Source organism: Ornithodoros turicata, chromosome 7 (assembly GCF_037126465.1).
Source record: "Ornithodoros turicata isolate Travis chromosome 7, ASM3712646v1, whole genome shotgun sequence".
Lineage (NCBI taxonomy): Eukaryota > Metazoa > Arthropoda > Arachnida > Ixodida > Argasidae > Ornithodoros > Ornithodoros turicata.
The window spans coordinates 38,724,973-38,742,761 of NC_088207.1; the positions used below are offsets into that span (position 1 = coordinate 38,724,973).

Consider the following 17,789-nt stretch of genomic DNA (forward strand, 5'->3'; position numbering starts at 1 on the left):
TTTATCGTGAGCTGCAAATAGTATAGCTATTATATCAGTAAAATAAAATATCCAATAGTTGTTTCATGCGGTAGACGCAGGTGAGAGCGGGATTATGAAACGCGCTCTTTTAGACTTTTAGACATCAACAAACTAGCGCACATGTTCAGCTTTTGTGCGTGAATTCACATGTCACAATTGCAGTCATGTCAGAGTTAATGCCAAATGTTGATATTGGAGGTACGTGACAGTTATCTTTAATGATCAGGACAACTTTTACTGATGCACGCAATGTCATTTTGCAGAAGTCGAACGCGATCATACATTCCTTGGTTTTGTGCGATCCCTTCCGGAGGTAAGTCATAATCTTGTCTGACAGGAACATTCCCCGGATTTTCATCTGGGGCGTGGGGAGGAGGAGTGTATGACACCTATATGTGCTGCTTGTAGTGTTTTTGGCCTTTCTAGCCGGTATTTCTTTTTTTTTTCTTTTTAGGGGGAGGGGGGAGTGCAAGATTTTGGGGGGGGGGGGGGGCTGCTGTGAAAATCCTTGTATGTCTGAGGCATTCGTCATCCTTTATGTTTTACCATACGAAGGACGTATTACATAGTTGATATGGGGTAGTTTGTATATCTATACATAATGAACCACCTTCACTATGTAAAGGACATATTGCTACCGTATAACGTTCACAGTACGGATTGTATGCTGAAAAAAAGTTTTTCCTGTGAATACACTGGAATAGAGTGGGGGATATGTTTACCTAAAAAAAAGACTCTGAAGGCACTGGAACGGCTTACCTGATGAAAGTCAATGACAGCATGCTACATACACTGCCTAACATAAATAGGTGACTGAAGCAGTTGATGACGACACGAATTAAGGGATGTCAGGATATCCAGACTTTGCTAAGTGCTTTCTTACGGGTGTCTGCACATTTTTCTGCCTGCATGCGGTGCCCCCTCAAAAATTTTGTGTTGCCCAAGCTTTTGCGACCAAGTCACGACACACTTGTACCATTTTGAAATTCCAGAAACCGAACACCACATTTAGGTTCTTCGACAGGAATGTAAGTAGTGGGTTAGTCCCTTTATACTGCCCCCTGTGAGCGCTCTACAAAGCAAATGTTTCTACTTCAGGATTATTACACTGTTCATGAATCTGATGCGGAGTATGTGTGCCGTGAGGTGTTCAAGACTATGTCGGTGCTCAAATATCTTGGGTCAGGTACGTGAGCACCCGTTAAGAGACCTCACCTAGTCAGCACTAGTAGATGTCCGCGCTGCGAGGAGCAGCTCTTCATAACGCGCATCCTCATATCATACCTGTTACATGAGCGTCTTCATCAATGGCACTTCAGTGTGTTTTTTTAAGAACCTTTACCATTTCACCTTGCCCTATTGGGGTGTTCGTACTGTTTCTATGCACGTACAACTTTGAAAGTCCTACTTTAAAAGTTACGCAAAGTTCTTTGTTCTTCATTGTTTGGCACAACATGGTCATTCATGCACCATAAAACTCCACCTCATCTTCATCATCATTTACTGTCATTTTCGGTGTATAACACGTATGTTATACATGCAAAAAAGTTGAAAAATAGGCTGAGCATGTTATCTACGAGTGCATGCTACACATCGATACATTTCTGCATAGGACCGCCAGCAACCTTGTATAACACGCAGGGTGATCACACTGGCATTCCCGAGGGCATGCAACTAACCTTAATCCTTGAATTCTTTCTGATTTTTTTACACGACAAGGCTGCGCCCCGACAAAACGTGGCATAGATCAATGGGATGTCATGGTACGTAGAGCTGTGCTTGTATGCGCTGCCAGTCATGCTGACCGCTGCTGGAGCCGATGCCGAAGTGTGTCTGGCGTGTTTTCTGTTCAGACTTTTGAGTTTTCAAGTGTCTAGCACTAATAACGCGTGTGACATGAGCAATCTGTAAAGGTGTGCTATACGCCGAAACATTTTCCTCAAGGGCGAACATCAATGGGTGCATGTCATATAGAGCCTGAAGTTTTGGGGAAATATTTCTTTCTAAATTCTGGGGGTAAAAATCGGGTAAATAAACATGTGCACTAAATTCATGCGAATTCGGGAGAAAAAAACTTCCAGTATGCTAAATTCGGGGAGAAATCGGGCTCAGTTACTCAAACTGACTGTACAGGTTTGGTACAAACGGTGATGTAACTGCATTTTTCTAGCAAACAAGTAACGCATTCCTACAGACATCCCAGTGAGGGCAATTTGCCGGGTAAAAATCGGGTTTCACCCTAAAGAGGCAACCTTCAATTCGGGGTGCAAATTCGGGGAACAATCGGGTAAAACCCTAAAACTTCAGGCTCTAGTTATACATGAGTGTGCGTTGAATTACTTTATATTTAATGTTTGTGACATTTTTATAAAGGCTTTGCATCCTTTTTTTTTCATTCTATGCAGTACAAGTTTGAATGACTTTGTAAATGCAGGAGAGAACAAGGTTGGATCAGTATGTCTTAGCAAAGGGAACTTTGAGCCTCTTCTTGCTGACCTTTTACTGGTGAAGCGCTACAGGGTTGAGATATACCGCAACACCTCGTCCAAAGGAAATTCTTGGACCCTCGCTGTCAAGGTAAATGTGAAATTCTTTACTGTAAATTAAACCTCCGAGGATAACGGGCAGGAATAGGGTTAGGGCAGGAATAACATGGTTGTTGTCCTCCAAGGGGCTGAATGTATCAAACCTTCTTGTGGTTTTATTTTTTGTATGTATGGTTTGTATTTAGAGCCGTGTGTTTGAGGGTTAAATCTGCTAAGACCCACTTTTACCAGATCCTCCCCGATTTGCATCATTTTCAGTTAGGGTAAAGCCTGAAAATACCCTGAAAATGAGCTTGCCAAATGCGAATTCAGTCGCCAGTACAAGTACTGGAGAATGCTAAGCACTACGTATTCATCACAGTTCAACACCTGAAACATGTGAAATGCAAGAAGCACTTTTTAAAAATTCACCACCCGAAAAACTGTTTTTACACATGATATACCATCCGATTTTGCTCTATTTTATGGCTTTTGAAATTTAACCCAATTCTAGCCCCAATTTTCGAAAGACACAAAAACCCAAAAAGACAAGGGCGTATTTACATTGTACAAAGTAATGACAGCACGCGGTCTGATATTGGGGTTTTCTTGGATCGTTTTGCTTCTAGGCATCACCAGGTGACTTGACACAAGTTGAGGATCTTCTCTTCACCGGTGCTGCCACTCTCTCCGAAACCAGAGGTGTATTAGCTGTTAGCGTTAAAAATGATGGGAAACAACAGGTAATGGCAGTTCTTGCAAACTGTCTGCATGAATGTTAATATGCAACCTACTGATGATGTGCTTGTGTGGTTGAAGTTTCATTGAAGGCTGAAGCCTGTTATGTATTGTACAAACTGTATCTCTGAAAATTTGATTTTCCTGTAGCTTTCGTGCTGTCATGCACCTCTTCTTGTGGTGTTATTAAATGAAAAATATTGTACGATGCCCCTGGAGCACTTTGCATTTCCCTTAGAACTTGGGGAGCTCGTCAGATTGGATCTGCAAACGTATTGAATGATTGATCTTTGTTATTGTTGCACCATACCTTACAAAATTATCAAGCTTGGCTATGTACGTAGTATTCAATTTCTTCTCCAGATAGTGGGGATTGCTCATGGAGATGCTATTCTCCAGAAGTTGACTGTCGCAGAATTTGTCGATGACGAGCACTTCTCAAACTTAAGTGTGAGTGTTTTCATAATTTTATTGAATATGATTCTTTTGGATTGCTCATCTTGTATTAGCATGCCTACAATTTTCCCTGAGTACAATTTCATGTGTACTCATGATTGACAGACCACGTTATTCATAGGTAGGTGATTCTAATTCACCTATGTCCACAAGACTGTCTTGTGTCCGCGACGGACTGCAGAAAGAACACTGAACTGAAGAGCTTTGTCGCAACTTTATTGACCACATGTTCTTTTTCACGTCTCATTATATATTAGCATGTCCACAATTTTTTTGTACATACGATTCATAGGTCATTCTAATACACCTGTCCACAAGAGTGTCTATGACAGACTGCAACAAGAATGCTCAATTAAAGAGCTTTGTCGTAATCTTATTGACCACATGACTCTTTTTGATTGCTCATCGTATATTACCGTGCCTGCTGTTTTTCTATACACATGGTTGATAGACCATATTATTCGTAGGTTACCCTCATACACCTATGTCCACAAGAGTGTCTTGTGTCTGTGACAGACTGCAGAAAGAACACTAAACTGAAGACCATTATTGAACGGTCCAACATACTTCTCACAGAGTGCAAAGCATGTGAGTTTATTTGAGCAAATTTACACGTTGAACACACTGATGTCAAAGCGCACGTAAACTTCCTTGTGCAGCCGATTTTAGCTGCAGCGACATTAACAGTGACCTGAGTCGTCTCCTGAAGCCAAGTTCAATTCCCAGTGGACAAGTTAGCATGTTGCGTAAGTATAAGCAGCAACCACGGAGACTCGTTGTTGTTGTTACATGGTGTCCGATAACTACGTGGATATTTTTTTCAGCTCAGATAGACATGAAGGCAGCCATGGAGGCGGTTGTTGCAGTTGCACATTATCTAGATGTAAGTGAGCAACGAACAATATCGTCTGTTGACATATGTGTGCGGAAACCTTGTGTGGGACAGGCGTGTGGCTTTTTGCACATTTGTTACGAATTGTCTGGTGAGAAGCCCATACCCAGTTCAACTTGCTGTGAGAGAGAAGAGAATTTACCAGCGGTGTTGAGCATGAGAGGCATGGGCTCTGAGGGGAGTCCAGTACCTGGCATGCGAACGTCGTCGCATGTGGGTCGTTGTCTGTTAGTGGTGATCATGCGAAGTAAACCCTCTGCAGTGGAAGCGATACAGTTGGAGAGTTTCACAACGAGTGTACTCTGCAACAACCATATCTGTTGATAACCCTTTTTTTTTTCTTTTTCTTTCTTTTTTGCAGATGCAAGGGCATCTTAAAATTGCAGTTAAAACAGCTACAACTTGCGCATTATTAAAGCCTGACACACAATCCACACTTTGTTCTGATCTTCTTTTTTTTTTCCCTCTCTTCTTCAGCTCCTCTCAAAAAGTGAAAACTTTGGTCAGTTTGAGCTGTCAACGTTTGACTTCAGTGAGTACGTTCGGCTTGACTCATCTGCTGTGCAGGCATTGGGCATCATCCCAACAACAGAAGGTAAGGATAATTTACCGAAGTCTACGAGTCTACGCTACGAGGCAGTTGTAACGGTGATTGTACAGAATATTTAAAACACAAAGCTTTAGTCGCTAACCTTTCTTTTTTTTTCTTTTCCTCTCTCTCTTTTTTTGTACTTGTGGGAGCCACTGAGTTGGGTCTGAAATATGAAGCAGTCAGGTTAAAAAGGTTCGCCTGAGAGGCATGAAACACTCTGAAAATGTTTGTCTGTGCCCACATCCGCATCCAGCACGACAGCCTCTGCAATGTTTTTCTCAGTTGATATTGAAGATAATATCCCAAAATTCTCCACCATTGCACACTTGGAGCAGAGCACAGTGCTGAGCCGTTGAGCAGGTGCACGTAAAGCTCCTCTTGAGTCGTGTTAGAGCCTACACAATTTGCAAAAGCATTTTGGTCATTCCCCGAAGAAGTGGTACGAAATATTGGAGCTAAAAATATACCTTTCAATTCTGGGGAGGGCGAGACTGTGGCAATGATGTCAGAAAAATCGAATGCCTATAAACTTTTGCAGTCTGAAAAACCGATCGGAAACTGTGCCACATTATTGCAGCGTTTCCTAGTCGTCATCCTGCTGATGTTTGTTATACTCTTTTGCTGTTGCCAGATCCGAGAGCAGATGGCAGTTTGCTTTCACTGCTGAACAGGTGCCGGACACCTGGTGGACAGAGGTTACTATCTCAGTGGATAAAGCAGCCGCTGATGGACGTCACGAAGATGGGTGATTTCCTTTGTGTTGTTTTTTTCTACTCGGTCAATCGAATAAACGGGGATATGTTATGGAACTTAAGTTCAACATGGAAGACGTTACTTAAACTGCGATATATATTAGGTTTTTTTTTCCTTTGCATTTTATAGTTGGCAGCAGTGTGCCATTATGTTGACACATGGCACCACGTGTCATTATGCCATGTGTTGAAGTAAATTTTGCTTGCACCACAATCTCGGTCCTGGACCTGTTTACGTTCTCATTATATCAAGATAGATCATGTAGTATTTATTTCACTGATTACATGGCAGCCTTAAGAAATCTGAATATATGTACCTTTCATCTGGGGCACCTCTGTAGCTGTGACAGTGCAGTATGTACGTCAAGAACACCCCTCTTGAAGGTACACTTGTATAAGAAATGTGTGATGCACAATGTATAACAACCTGCTGCTTTGATAAATGCTCTTATCAATAGTTACTCACAAATTTGGCTTGGGCTTTTTGTTTTCTTATGCACCTTAAGACCCTGTCACACTACGACGACGCGACACCGATTTCTGTCCAACATTGTAGGCAAAGCTGCACTGTGGCTTTCAGTTCATGAGGCTCTCACCCTGACATTTGGTACCACATTACCTTCTAATGCCACCTTCCAAGAAGGCTGCCTACCGATGCAGTGTTTATGAGGTGACAATAAGGCTGAAACCGCTGTCTTGTGCTGGTAGTCCTGGTTTGGCGATGTTTGAATATGTACATATGTATTATACATAAGGCCCTCCGTTTTCCGCGATTCTGCGATTCCGTGAAATGCCGCGGAATTTCGGAATTAATCGTGGAATCCTTCGTTTGGCACAGAATTTCACGTAATCCTTTATTTTTACGGGTGTGCGGATATTCGAGTTCTCGAATTCGCATTGAATATCAATCACGCGAAGTATTCCATTCGCGAATCGAATACCCAATATTCGGGTTTCCGGATATTCAACTATTTGCCGAATACGAACGACACCCCCACAGTGGACTTCACCTGACGCTTCCCAGCATGAGGTGAAGCCTGCTCTACAAAATTGAAGCCTGCTTCACGAAATTGTTTATGCTGCAAGACAAACACAGACAGATTGTAGTTTAGCTCAAGATAATGTTAGCCCAAGTTTATCGTGTATGCTTCACCCGAGGAAGGGGCGGCATCCGTCCCATATGCAGTTTAGCAGTGGCAGTGGGGGATTTTGATTTGATATCTGGGAGGTTGCCCTCAAAAGGTTAAGACTTTTAAATAATGCCTACGGCCCAGGAACAAAAGGGGTGTCATAAAGATGTAACTTCCCCAGGGCATGTATTGTAAACTCCTTCATATAAAGTTCCCATAAACTCTGTAGATGCTGAACGATCTTTCAGCAAGTATAAAATGATTGCAGGCGACAGACCGCACCAGATGAGAACACAGGATATCATGCATGTAATGCTGAGCCACAACAGTGCTTTGAATCTGTAAATTTATAACATATTTTTTGTTCTCACATTATCCAAGAAAATAAACTGTTTCTCGCAGAAAGTCGCAGAATTTACAAGTTACTGCCGTGGAATTTTGAATTTGCCGCAGCAGAAAACCGAGGGCCTTAATTATACATAGAGCCTGAAGTTTTTGGGAAATATTTTTTCTAAATTTGGGGTGGTGGTAAAAATTGGGTATAAATAAACATGTACTCTAAATTCATGCGAATTCGGGTGGAAAAACTTGCAGTATGCTAAATTCGGGGAGAAATCTGGCTCAGTTACTCAAACTAACCGTACTGGTTTCGTACAAACGGTGATATAACAGCATTTGTTGCTAAACAAGTTAGTATGCATTCCTACAGATGTCTTGTAATTTGCTGGGTAAAAATCGAGTTTCACTCTAAAGAGGAAGTCTTCAATTCGGGGTTCAAATTCGGGGAAGAATCGGGTTAAACCCTAAAACTTCATGCTCTAATTATACACAGCCATCAAGTTTGACTTCTTTTTCCTTTTTTCTTTTGCACTTTACCGGCATTGCACCAAGGCTCTTATTTGGTGAAGTTGTCACCCTGACAGGGTGACATAATGTTCCTCGTGACATTCTACACTTCTGCAATTAAACTTTAGTGAAAAGTAGTACATTGCTACATCAGGTACTGGAAAAATTTAAAGATTCTCTTTTATTTGACAGCTTATAGGATAATACATTGCTAAATTTTGTAAGTAACAACAGTTACTATTAGTGTGAGTATATGGAAAACAACATTTATCAAAGCAGCAGGTTGTCATTACACACTTCATGTGCACTAACTGTAGTTGTATGAGGTGTGCCGATCACCATAGTTATCGTGCGTCTTTTATTTGTGGAAATCAGAGGAACGACTGGATGTTGTAGAAGTCATGGTCCACGATGCAGAAGTACGGCATTGCTTGTATGATGATTTCCTGCGGCGTTTCTCTGACCTCGCAAGGTTGGCAAAACGGTTACTTCGGCAGAAAGTTTCACTTCAGGTATGAACAACAGCTGCATGGTTTTTGCCTTTATAATTGGGATCTGTGGTTATTCAGAATGGCAATTATATAGCTTCTTACATTGACATGTTGGTCCTCTAAGTGGTGTAGACATCCATTGCCAGTGACAGAATCTATATGTGTCATAAGAAACATGAAATCAACATGGCCCAAAATTTCTTGTCATGCCCTGAATTGTAAGCATAGCTGATTGGAAGGGAAAGAGATCTTTCACAGGAATGGTGGAATGAAAGTTGGGAATCCAGCGGAAGTGTGAATCCAGCAAGCGTGACAGAGATAGCAGAAAGACTTGAGGGTGAGAGCCTGAAAAAAGGAGAGAACAACCTTCCATCGCTTCTCTTTGCGGTCATGAGTGCATTCCAGGTCATGTGCTCTGCAACAAACGTTGCAATAGTGTATCACACTCTCAGTTAAGGAACTGTGGGTAGTGATCGCGCATGGGCAACTTTGGCCATAATGCGCCAAACAATATGATGGGACCAGAAAAGAAAAAAAAGGAGTACTAAAAGTGCTCATGTGTATGCTAAAACAAAATGGCAAAAGCTGTAAATAGGCATGTGTTACGTATAACTGAAAATAGTATCAAAAGAGAGGCAAAATTGTTCTCAGAACTACAGGTGTTTAGGACAACCAAGGTTGTTTGTAAACACAAAAAAAGGGTACAAGGGCATGACCACCCAGCAAGAGAGCTGGGGGGAATGGTAAAAACGTTTTGTAAAACGCCGAAAAGTGTGACTGGCATTGGCACTCATATCGAGGACACGATACCAGGGAGACTATGTTAGCAGATAGTCGCGATACTAGATCTGTTGAGATAAGTAATTGGAATACACCTATTGGCCAGCGTTGCACACCGTGCTCCCCGCTGTCCAATAGGGGCCGTGAGGCAGACAACGGAGGCTCTTTCAGCTCTCCCACCATCACCAATAGATGCGTACCGATTATTTTTCTCGACTCATCAGGTTATCTCTACTCTGAACAAACTTAGACTGCCAGGATTCAAAACTGGGTCGAGAAGACCCCAGCATATCTGGCCCTCCAGGACGTTCCACCTCTGTCAATCTCATCTACTGTGATGCCCCCCCATCTGGAGGAAGATCTCCTCTACATATCTAACTATGTATCTAACTATGTATCTAACTATGTATCTGACTTCATATCTGACTTCATATCTGACTTCATATCTGACTTCATATCTGACTGCATATCTGACAAGTGGGTTGGGAAGATCGCCAGCACATCCGGCCCCTTCGGGACATTCCATCTCTGTCAATCTTATCTACTCACTCGGACTCATCTGGAGGAACATCTCCCCTGACCGCATATCTGACTGCATATCTGACTGCATATCTGACTGCATATCTGACTGCATATCTGACTGCATATCTGACTGCATATGTGACAAGTGGGTTGAGAAGATCGCCAGCACATCCAGCCCTCCGGGACATTCCATCTCCGCCAATCTCATCTACTCACTCGGACTCATCTGGAGGAACATCATCTCTACATAGCTGAATACGTATCTTACTACTTCTCTGACTACGTATCTGACTCCATATCTGACTCCATATCTGGCTACATATCTGGCTACATCTCTGAGAAGTGGGTCAAGAAGATCCCCAGCACAGCTGGCCCTCCGTGACATTCCATCTCCATCAATCTCAACTACTCACTCGGACTCATCTGGAGGAACAACATCTCCTCTACATATCTGATTACGTATCTAACTGTTTATCTGACTCCACATCTGACTATATATCTGGGAAGTGGGTCAAGAAAATCCCCAGCACATCTGGCCCTCCGGGACATTCCATCTCCGTCAGTCTCATCTGCTCACACGGACTCATCTGGAGGAACGTCATCTCCTCTAGATATCAGACTGTCATTTTGAAGATCACAAGTGACAAGCTTGATTGCATATTTGTACAATCCTTCCTTAATGTTCTACACGTTGATGCTGTCTGCTTGACATGTTCATCGTCAAATTTATTATTTACATATTGAAATTTTTTGGTATGTACGTAGTATTCTGTTTGCTGTACTTGTGGTGTGTGTACTTGCTTCTGCTTATTAACTCTTGACACTCATTTACAGGACCTTTATAAGATGTACCAAATGCTGCAAGTCATTCCTAAAGTATCATCCACCTTGCAAAAGGCAGTAGGAAAAAGGAGAGGATTCATTTTACAGGAGCTTTTTGTAGTACCACTTAAGGTATGCCAATCAATGTCGTCTGCAATATTTAACCCAACACTCAAAACCTGCTGAATGTGAATCCCACCAACCCAATTCGAGAAAGTATTAGAGCTGTGCGAATAGCAAAATTTCCATTGCGAATCGATTTCAGATAATCAGGAAAGGCCCAATTCGAATGATTTCGAATACCTCATGGTAAAATATTTTGTGGTGTTCGTGGTGTTGTGCTCATTCGATGATGTTCTCCAAACTTGTGAGCCTTTTCGTGCAGCATAACATATCGTGAGAGAAGGGTCCTTCTGGGTTGTGTATGGTAGACTGCATTAGTGGGATGAACGCCATTGAGGGCTAGTCAACATGATCTATGCAGCCCGCTTTGTGTGCATCTCCTCATTTCTATGTTTACATTGCGAATTTCCTGTACTTTTTTTTAGAAACTGCACATATTTCCATCTGTTACTGAACATAACTCTGAAAGTTGGGAGTACATTTACTGGAACGTGCAGTGCCTAGAGTACAGCGTTGATCATGAGGTCACAGAAGTTCTAGACCTTAGTGACAGAGTACTGTAAGCAATGTAATCAGGCGAAGCCCACTTGCAATTCGAAAAATATTAAAGAATTTCGAATTCTGAAAATAGATTGCGAACAGCATTCCAGTAGCATTCGATATTCGATTCGTATTCGAAATGTCGAATCGTCTGTCATCTATGCCTTTTTGTGTCTGTATAGTCGATTAGAAAGGTTTCTTGGTCCCCTTAATACAGCGAGGCCTACTGGCTTCACTAACCACGGGTAAGCGGCATCATTCTGTGCCAGTCATGCACGCACCATTACAGTGATTCGTTCAGTGCTCCTCATTGCTCCTGCACAAGTACCATCTTTATAAGTACTAAGTGAATTTAACACTTAATAAGGAATTAATTAATTAATAATGTCTCCGACATGCCAGCAGTGTGCTGCCCGGTGCGTGGCCGAGTTCTTTCCGGCCCGGTGCTTAGTCGGACGCAACTGGGCAATCTCGTATGAATAAACCGTTGTGCACTTTCATTCTTTCAAATTACCTAGTGTTTTCCCCCACTCAAATACACATGACTTTGATGGACCCAAGTGTTGGTTCGCATTATCCGGAAGTCCAAATTAAGAGATCTGAAATTCACGGGATTGCACTGCACATCTAGTACCTGCTGTTGACAACTCTGATTTATACTACAGGAACTGGAGTCCGATTTTACGAAGTACGTAGAAATGATAGAAACTACACTTGACCTTGAGATGGTTGAGAACGGAGAGTTCATGGTTAAGCCAGATTTTGATGATAACCTTCAAGGTGAGACGACCGTGTTTCCGCGTACTGCATCCACACTTTTGGTAAATCATTCGTGACAAAAATTACATTTCAGCTTTACGACGTGAACTTGACTCTGTCGAGAAGAAACTTAACGGACAGTTGAAGAGGGTAAGCGTTCATTGAGACTTTCACATCAGCGTGTTTCAAATGTGAGCTCCTCTTGCTCCACACTAGGTAGCTCGAGACCTAGGGCTTGAAGAACACAAGACAGTAAAACTTGAATCAAGCAAAGACCTCGGGTACTACTACCGGATCACGAGGAAGGTATGTTGTAGTTGAAGTGTGTTGATCTCTTGACGTTTGTAAGAAATCCCCCTTGACATCTAGAGGTGTTGCAAATATAATAGCTCCTGTCTCTTCTGTGCACTGTGCTTCACCAGGAGGAGAAAGTTCTGCGAGGAAAATCCACGTATAGCATCATTGACACGAAACAAAACGGAGTGCGGTTTCGAAGTCCGGACATGCATTCAGTCAATGACACATATTTGTCCACCAAGAAGTCCTACGATGAAGCCCAAGAAGGCATTGTGAAGATGATGGTTGAAATCGCAGGTTTGCACATTTGAAAACATGCTACATATTGTATTTGTATGGTTCTAACATTAACTTTTATGCCTCAAAATATGCATTCAAGATTAGATGTGCATTACAGTTGGGCCCAGAGACGGAAATTCAGATAAGAAGATTAGAGAGCTTAAGGTGTCTAGCCATATTGCATGCTTGCATTCGGCGGCGAGCTGTTTGAGATATAATTTCCCGCTAGCATGGCAAAGAAATAATTGAGCTTGGCAACTGTCTCTGGATTTCGAAGTGTGTGCCTGCACTTATTACTAGTATTTTTTTTTATTTTTTTTTAATTTTCAGTGTGTCCAGCTAGTGCACCTCCTCAAATAGCGAGGTGTATTTGTCGTCACCAAATGTACCATTGAGTTTGTTCCGAATTATATTGCAGTGGTATGTCAGTACAGTAAGCACTAAATGTAGTAGGAATTTCTCTCAAGTCCCACTCCAGCGAGTGCAGTTCATGCTGACTACTACAACTACTGATGGATTATTTCTGTGCTGAGGTGCTGTAATGAGGTGCTACTACGGCAGATTAATCCTTTGGGGATTCTGCTGTTCTGTACTTTTCTGTCTCAAGTACCGGAATATGTATTTTGCTGTCCTTTTGCAGCTGGGTACTCTGACCCAATGCAGTCACTTGCCAATGTGATATCGCACGTTGATGCCCTTGTAGGACTAGCCATGGCAGCTGTAGATGCACCCAAATCCTATGTGAGGCCAAAGATCCTTCCAAAGGGTGAGGTCCTGACTTGTCTCTGATGTCTAACTCGAAATGTACACTTTATGTTTCTAGTGTAGTGGCTGCAGCTGTATTGGGTATGGTATGCATGACAAAACTGCAGAAAAAACAAAAAGGCTTTTGTTAATGATGGATGCTACATATCACTCCATGAAAGGAAACATTATGAGTGAATTTTGTAGGATTAGAACTTTAGACACACGTGCAACACAGAAACAACCTTGTGATACAATTGCAGAGGGCAAAAGTAGAAATTGTCTCTGTGCAGGTTCCGGGATAATTAAACTTGCTGGTTTACGTCACCCTTGTGTGGAAGCTCAAGACAGCGTGATGTTCATTCCAAATGACATTGAGATGAAGAAAGGTGAGTACATGGCAGCACAGTGCTCCAGTGGCAGGCATATTTTTACGGTATGTCTGTATTGCAAGAACCACTCATTCAGCAAGTAAAACTTTGTTGTAAAGACTCGTCTATTTGCACTACGTTTCTTTTTTCTGTGGTGTGTAACTAACTGGCCAAAATTCCCCTTTAATAAATTGTCCTTCTTGTCTTCAGGATCAAGCTCCTGCTATATTATTACCGGTCCAAATATGGGTGGAAAGTCTACGTACATTCGTTCCGTGCGTATCGGTTCCTCCCTCTTGAACCTGCATGTGCATCAGCTGTGTTTGGTTCAATTCAAGTAGTGCGCTCGCTGTCGGAACACGATGAAATAAAACTGCACTTTTTTGCGTGCAGGTCGCGTTGGCCGTGCTGATGGCTCAGATTGGGAGCTTTGTACCCTGCGATGCTGCAGAGATATCTGTGGTGGATGCAGTGCTCACACGGATTGGAGCTGGCGATCAACAACTGAAAGGTGTTTCCACATTCATGGCGGAGATGCTGGAGTCTGCTGCTATTCTTAGGGTACGTCTGAGTTGGGCTGCTGGTGCTCTGCGTATTACTGCGTAGGGTGTCTGTACGGTGCTGGACAAAAGTTTACGGAACACACTCCGGCGCATTCCTTCCTCAGAGTGACATGCTGGCAGCGAGTGGGACCGTACGGACTTCCAGACATGTGCCTCTGTAACCCAGTCGCCTGTTTGTAAGTCTGTAGAGTCTCATTCGCTGCCAGCGTGTCACTTGGAAGAAAAAATGTGCAGTGTTCCGTAAACTTTTGTTCAGCACTGTACATTGATTGGCCATTCATTTTTTGCAGACCGCTACCGAGGACTCTCTGGTGGTGATTGACGAACTAGGAAGAGGAACTTCAACATATGATGGATTTGGCCTTGCATGGGCCATATCAGAGTAAATGTCTATTGCTAATTTATTTTTTGGCATATTCAGAAGGTGTTTTTCAGGGTCTAATATTTTCCTCGAATTTTGGGTTTTCCTTCGTTTTGTTTTTACAGACAGGTTAATATTCGATTCACAGAAAAAGTGATGGCTATGAAACAATATTACTCTTTGTTGAAACAACATATACTTTTCTTGTATGATGTGCATACCTTTTCCTTTTTCTCTCATGGTGATGTTCATTCTGACTGTGTGAGCGATATTTTGTTTTCTTTATGCATGTGAGTACAAATTTTGTTTTCAGGGGTTTGAAAATGGTTCCATTTCATATTTGTCCAGGCACCTGGTGACGTCCGTAAATGCGTATTGTCTCTTTGCCACCCATTTCCACGAACTTACAGCGCTTGCTGATGAAGTTCCATGCGTGCGCAATGTCCATGTCTTGGCAGACATCACAGAGGAAAAGTTTACGCTGCTGTACAAAGTGAAGCCAGGTAGATGGAAGAGCTTTATTCAACCCCTGTTTATTGATTTCTATTAATATTTCTATTGATGCCCTCTAGGTGTCTGCAACAAGAGCTTTGGAATAGAAGTTGCTCAGTTGGCTCAATTTCCAGAACACGTCATTAAGGTATGTACTATTTATGGGTGCATTGCCGCCCGTGACTGTGCATTGGTGCAATGATAATACACTGTACATCTACTTGTGGTAGTCATGTAGCACGATGAGTACAAGAGTTTGGTGCGCTGCCAATGCAAACTACACTATAAAAGTATGTTTACATGAGGTTGCTTGTAGCCTGAGGAGTAGCTTACACACGCGTGCTCAACGGCTCCGCTTCAGACGTGCAATGCCAGTGGATTTCAGATTCGTGTTATCTTCGATGACGTACGAAAAAAATGACACAGCGTTTGTCACGCTGTGTGCAGGCATGGGCTAGGGTGCGACAACAGTTGAGACTATAGGGATGTCAGTATTCACAACTGCCGCTGCGTCTGTGTTACGACGTCCTCGGGTGCACCAACAGCATTTTTGTTTGCGTATAAAACTGACAATGTGGCACATGCTGAGGTGTTACACATCAGTACCCTGGGCTGCATGATAACAGGCAGATAAAGCAGGCAGAAGCAAGAGAGCTCTCTTGCTTCTTGGCAACAACCTGCATTTGTGCTCTTTTGCCTCATATCTGCATTTAGCAAACTTGATAATGTTGTGATGTCTGGTGCGTTAGGTGTAGTCCGGTTAAATCGGGATGAGGTTGATGTTCAGTTTCCGTCAAATGACTGACCGGCAGTCAGGATGGTAGCCAGAAAAATATTTCGGGGGTGTTCTGTGGGCACTTTACATGGGAGGGGGGATTTCGCATTGTTTCCCTCTCCAAAATTAACTACCAAAAGTATGAGTTCGGAGGGTTGAACCCCCTAAGCTCTCTCTCCTCCTCCGGTTACACCCATGCGTCAGTAGCCCAGCAAAGACAAGCGCAAGCTAGACAGAGTAACGAGCTTTGACCTAAATGCCTTCTTCACAATATACTTAATGGACAAATCTTATGATACATGTATGTTGGCAATAACAGTTTGTGGCTTTATATCGTGAGGCAACTATTATCTTGGGGAATGCCACAGTGGTCTGTGTATGAATCTTGCACCTGAGGGTATTTAAAGGGGCCATGAACAGATCCAAAAGAAATCTGAGCTCATGGTATGGAATAGCCCACAAGGATGACTTTTATTTGAAATCTATCCGACTTTTGACATATTTCATTCAACGCGGGCGCAGTACACGCACAAAAGAAGCGTCAAGCAACTGCCCAGCACACCCCCTACAAGCTGCCTGACGTCAGTTGCTTCATTTGCTCACTGTAAGGTTGCACCGCCAGCGCGGACGGTCACCTGCTTCTGACGTCATATCTAGGTTTCTCCGCGGCGCCGGCAACGACCGGGTCGCAGCGGTCTCCTTTTTTGCCAGTGGTTTTTAGTTAGTATTAGAGCTGTGCGAGTATTCGAAATTTCGAATATGAAATGAATTCCTGATGCTATAACTTCGGAACCTATTTCCAGTATTCTAAATTTTCGAATATTTCTTCGAATAGTACTGAAGCAAGGTATCGCGCTCGCCATTCTGCAAGTGAGCTTCACCTCGTTACATCCGAGAGTTAGGTGAATCCCACTCCACGTTACCGCCATTGTTCTTTTGGTGTGCGGCTCCATTCCGCAAGTCGGCACACTCGAGTGTTAGATGAAGCCCGCTTTACAGTGTTTACAATATTCTGTCAGATAAGTATTTAAAGAGATTGAAACCTCAATTCAATCTCTTTAAATACTTATGTTATACATGTGCGAGTGCTAGACTTTTCCCATTTTTGCCTGTTAATATTCTGTCAATAAAGTCAACAGCTTCTGTGACCAACACTGGTGGTCAACACTGTACCCTGGGTACTGCATGCTCTAGTAAATGCATTTCCAACTTTCAGAGTTATGTTGAGTAAGAGATGGAAATATGTGCAGTTGCTAAAAAAAGTACAGGAAATTCACAATGTAAACAGAACACACAAAATCTCTGCACGTGGCACACTGACTGATCCATCGAGTCTGGTACATCTACATTGCTTGTAGCTGATATTAACTGCAACTGATTGATTGTATTGTAAGCGATTGCTCGAACCAGGAGGCCATCTGCTTCTGTACTTTAGGATGCCAGAGAGAAGCTTGCGGAGTTCGAGGGCACAGATGCTATGGACGTTGATGATGGACCTGCGTGAACATGAGTAAATGCGATGGAACCAGCTGTGCTACCTCATAATAGTTGTTGTATATTGTACCTGCTGTAACATGTTCAGTGTATGTGAATGAAAGTTGGAATCTCTCCTTTCTGTGCTTGCTTTTCTCAACTATCCTAGCATGCTCGAAGGCTTATTACAGAGCATAGAACCTGAATCCTCCAGTCCCCCATCTTCGGTTACTAGTGCACATGATCCCGAGAAATTTGTGCTGTCGCAGCTTGGATGTGAGCAACACATAAAATTTAGATCCTTTGAAAGGAAAGTCCGCTCCCCAGAGCAATTGAAAGAAGTACGTTGAGCAGGAGAGTCTGCCTCCAAACAACTGTCCTACGAGCCCTTTCGTTCGAAATCAAATAATTTCCAGAGCTAACTGATTGGTTTTTTGATGACCAT

At 42.7% G+C, this 17,789-nt stretch overlaps 1 protein-coding gene across 1 annotated transcript; it reads left to right on the forward strand.

The window, feature by feature from the left end:
* Positions 1–2: 2 nt before the first annotated feature.
* LOC135401059 (DNA mismatch repair protein Msh2-like) lies at positions 3–17,481 on the forward strand. Its single transcript, XM_064633195.1, has 26 exons — positions 3–219; positions 285–334; positions 1,014–1,049; positions 1,120–1,207; positions 2,456–2,598; positions 3,176–3,289; positions 3,648–3,734; positions 4,208–4,328; positions 4,400–4,486; positions 4,565–4,623; positions 5,110–5,227; positions 5,856–5,969; positions 8,328–8,464; positions 10,580–10,699; positions 11,896–12,010; positions 12,084–12,139; positions 12,206–12,295; positions 12,412–12,583; positions 13,206–13,331; positions 13,603–13,698; positions 13,891–13,955; positions 14,074–14,241; positions 14,534–14,625; positions 14,953–15,107; positions 15,177–15,244; positions 17,307–17,481. Exons 1-26 carry the CDS (start codon positions 186–188, stop codon positions 17,373–17,375), a joined length of 2,580 nt encoding a protein of 859 aa, XP_064489265.1. The 5' UTR covers positions 3–185; the 3' UTR covers positions 17,376–17,481.
* The last annotated feature ends 308 nt before the right edge of the window (positions 17,482–17,789 follow it).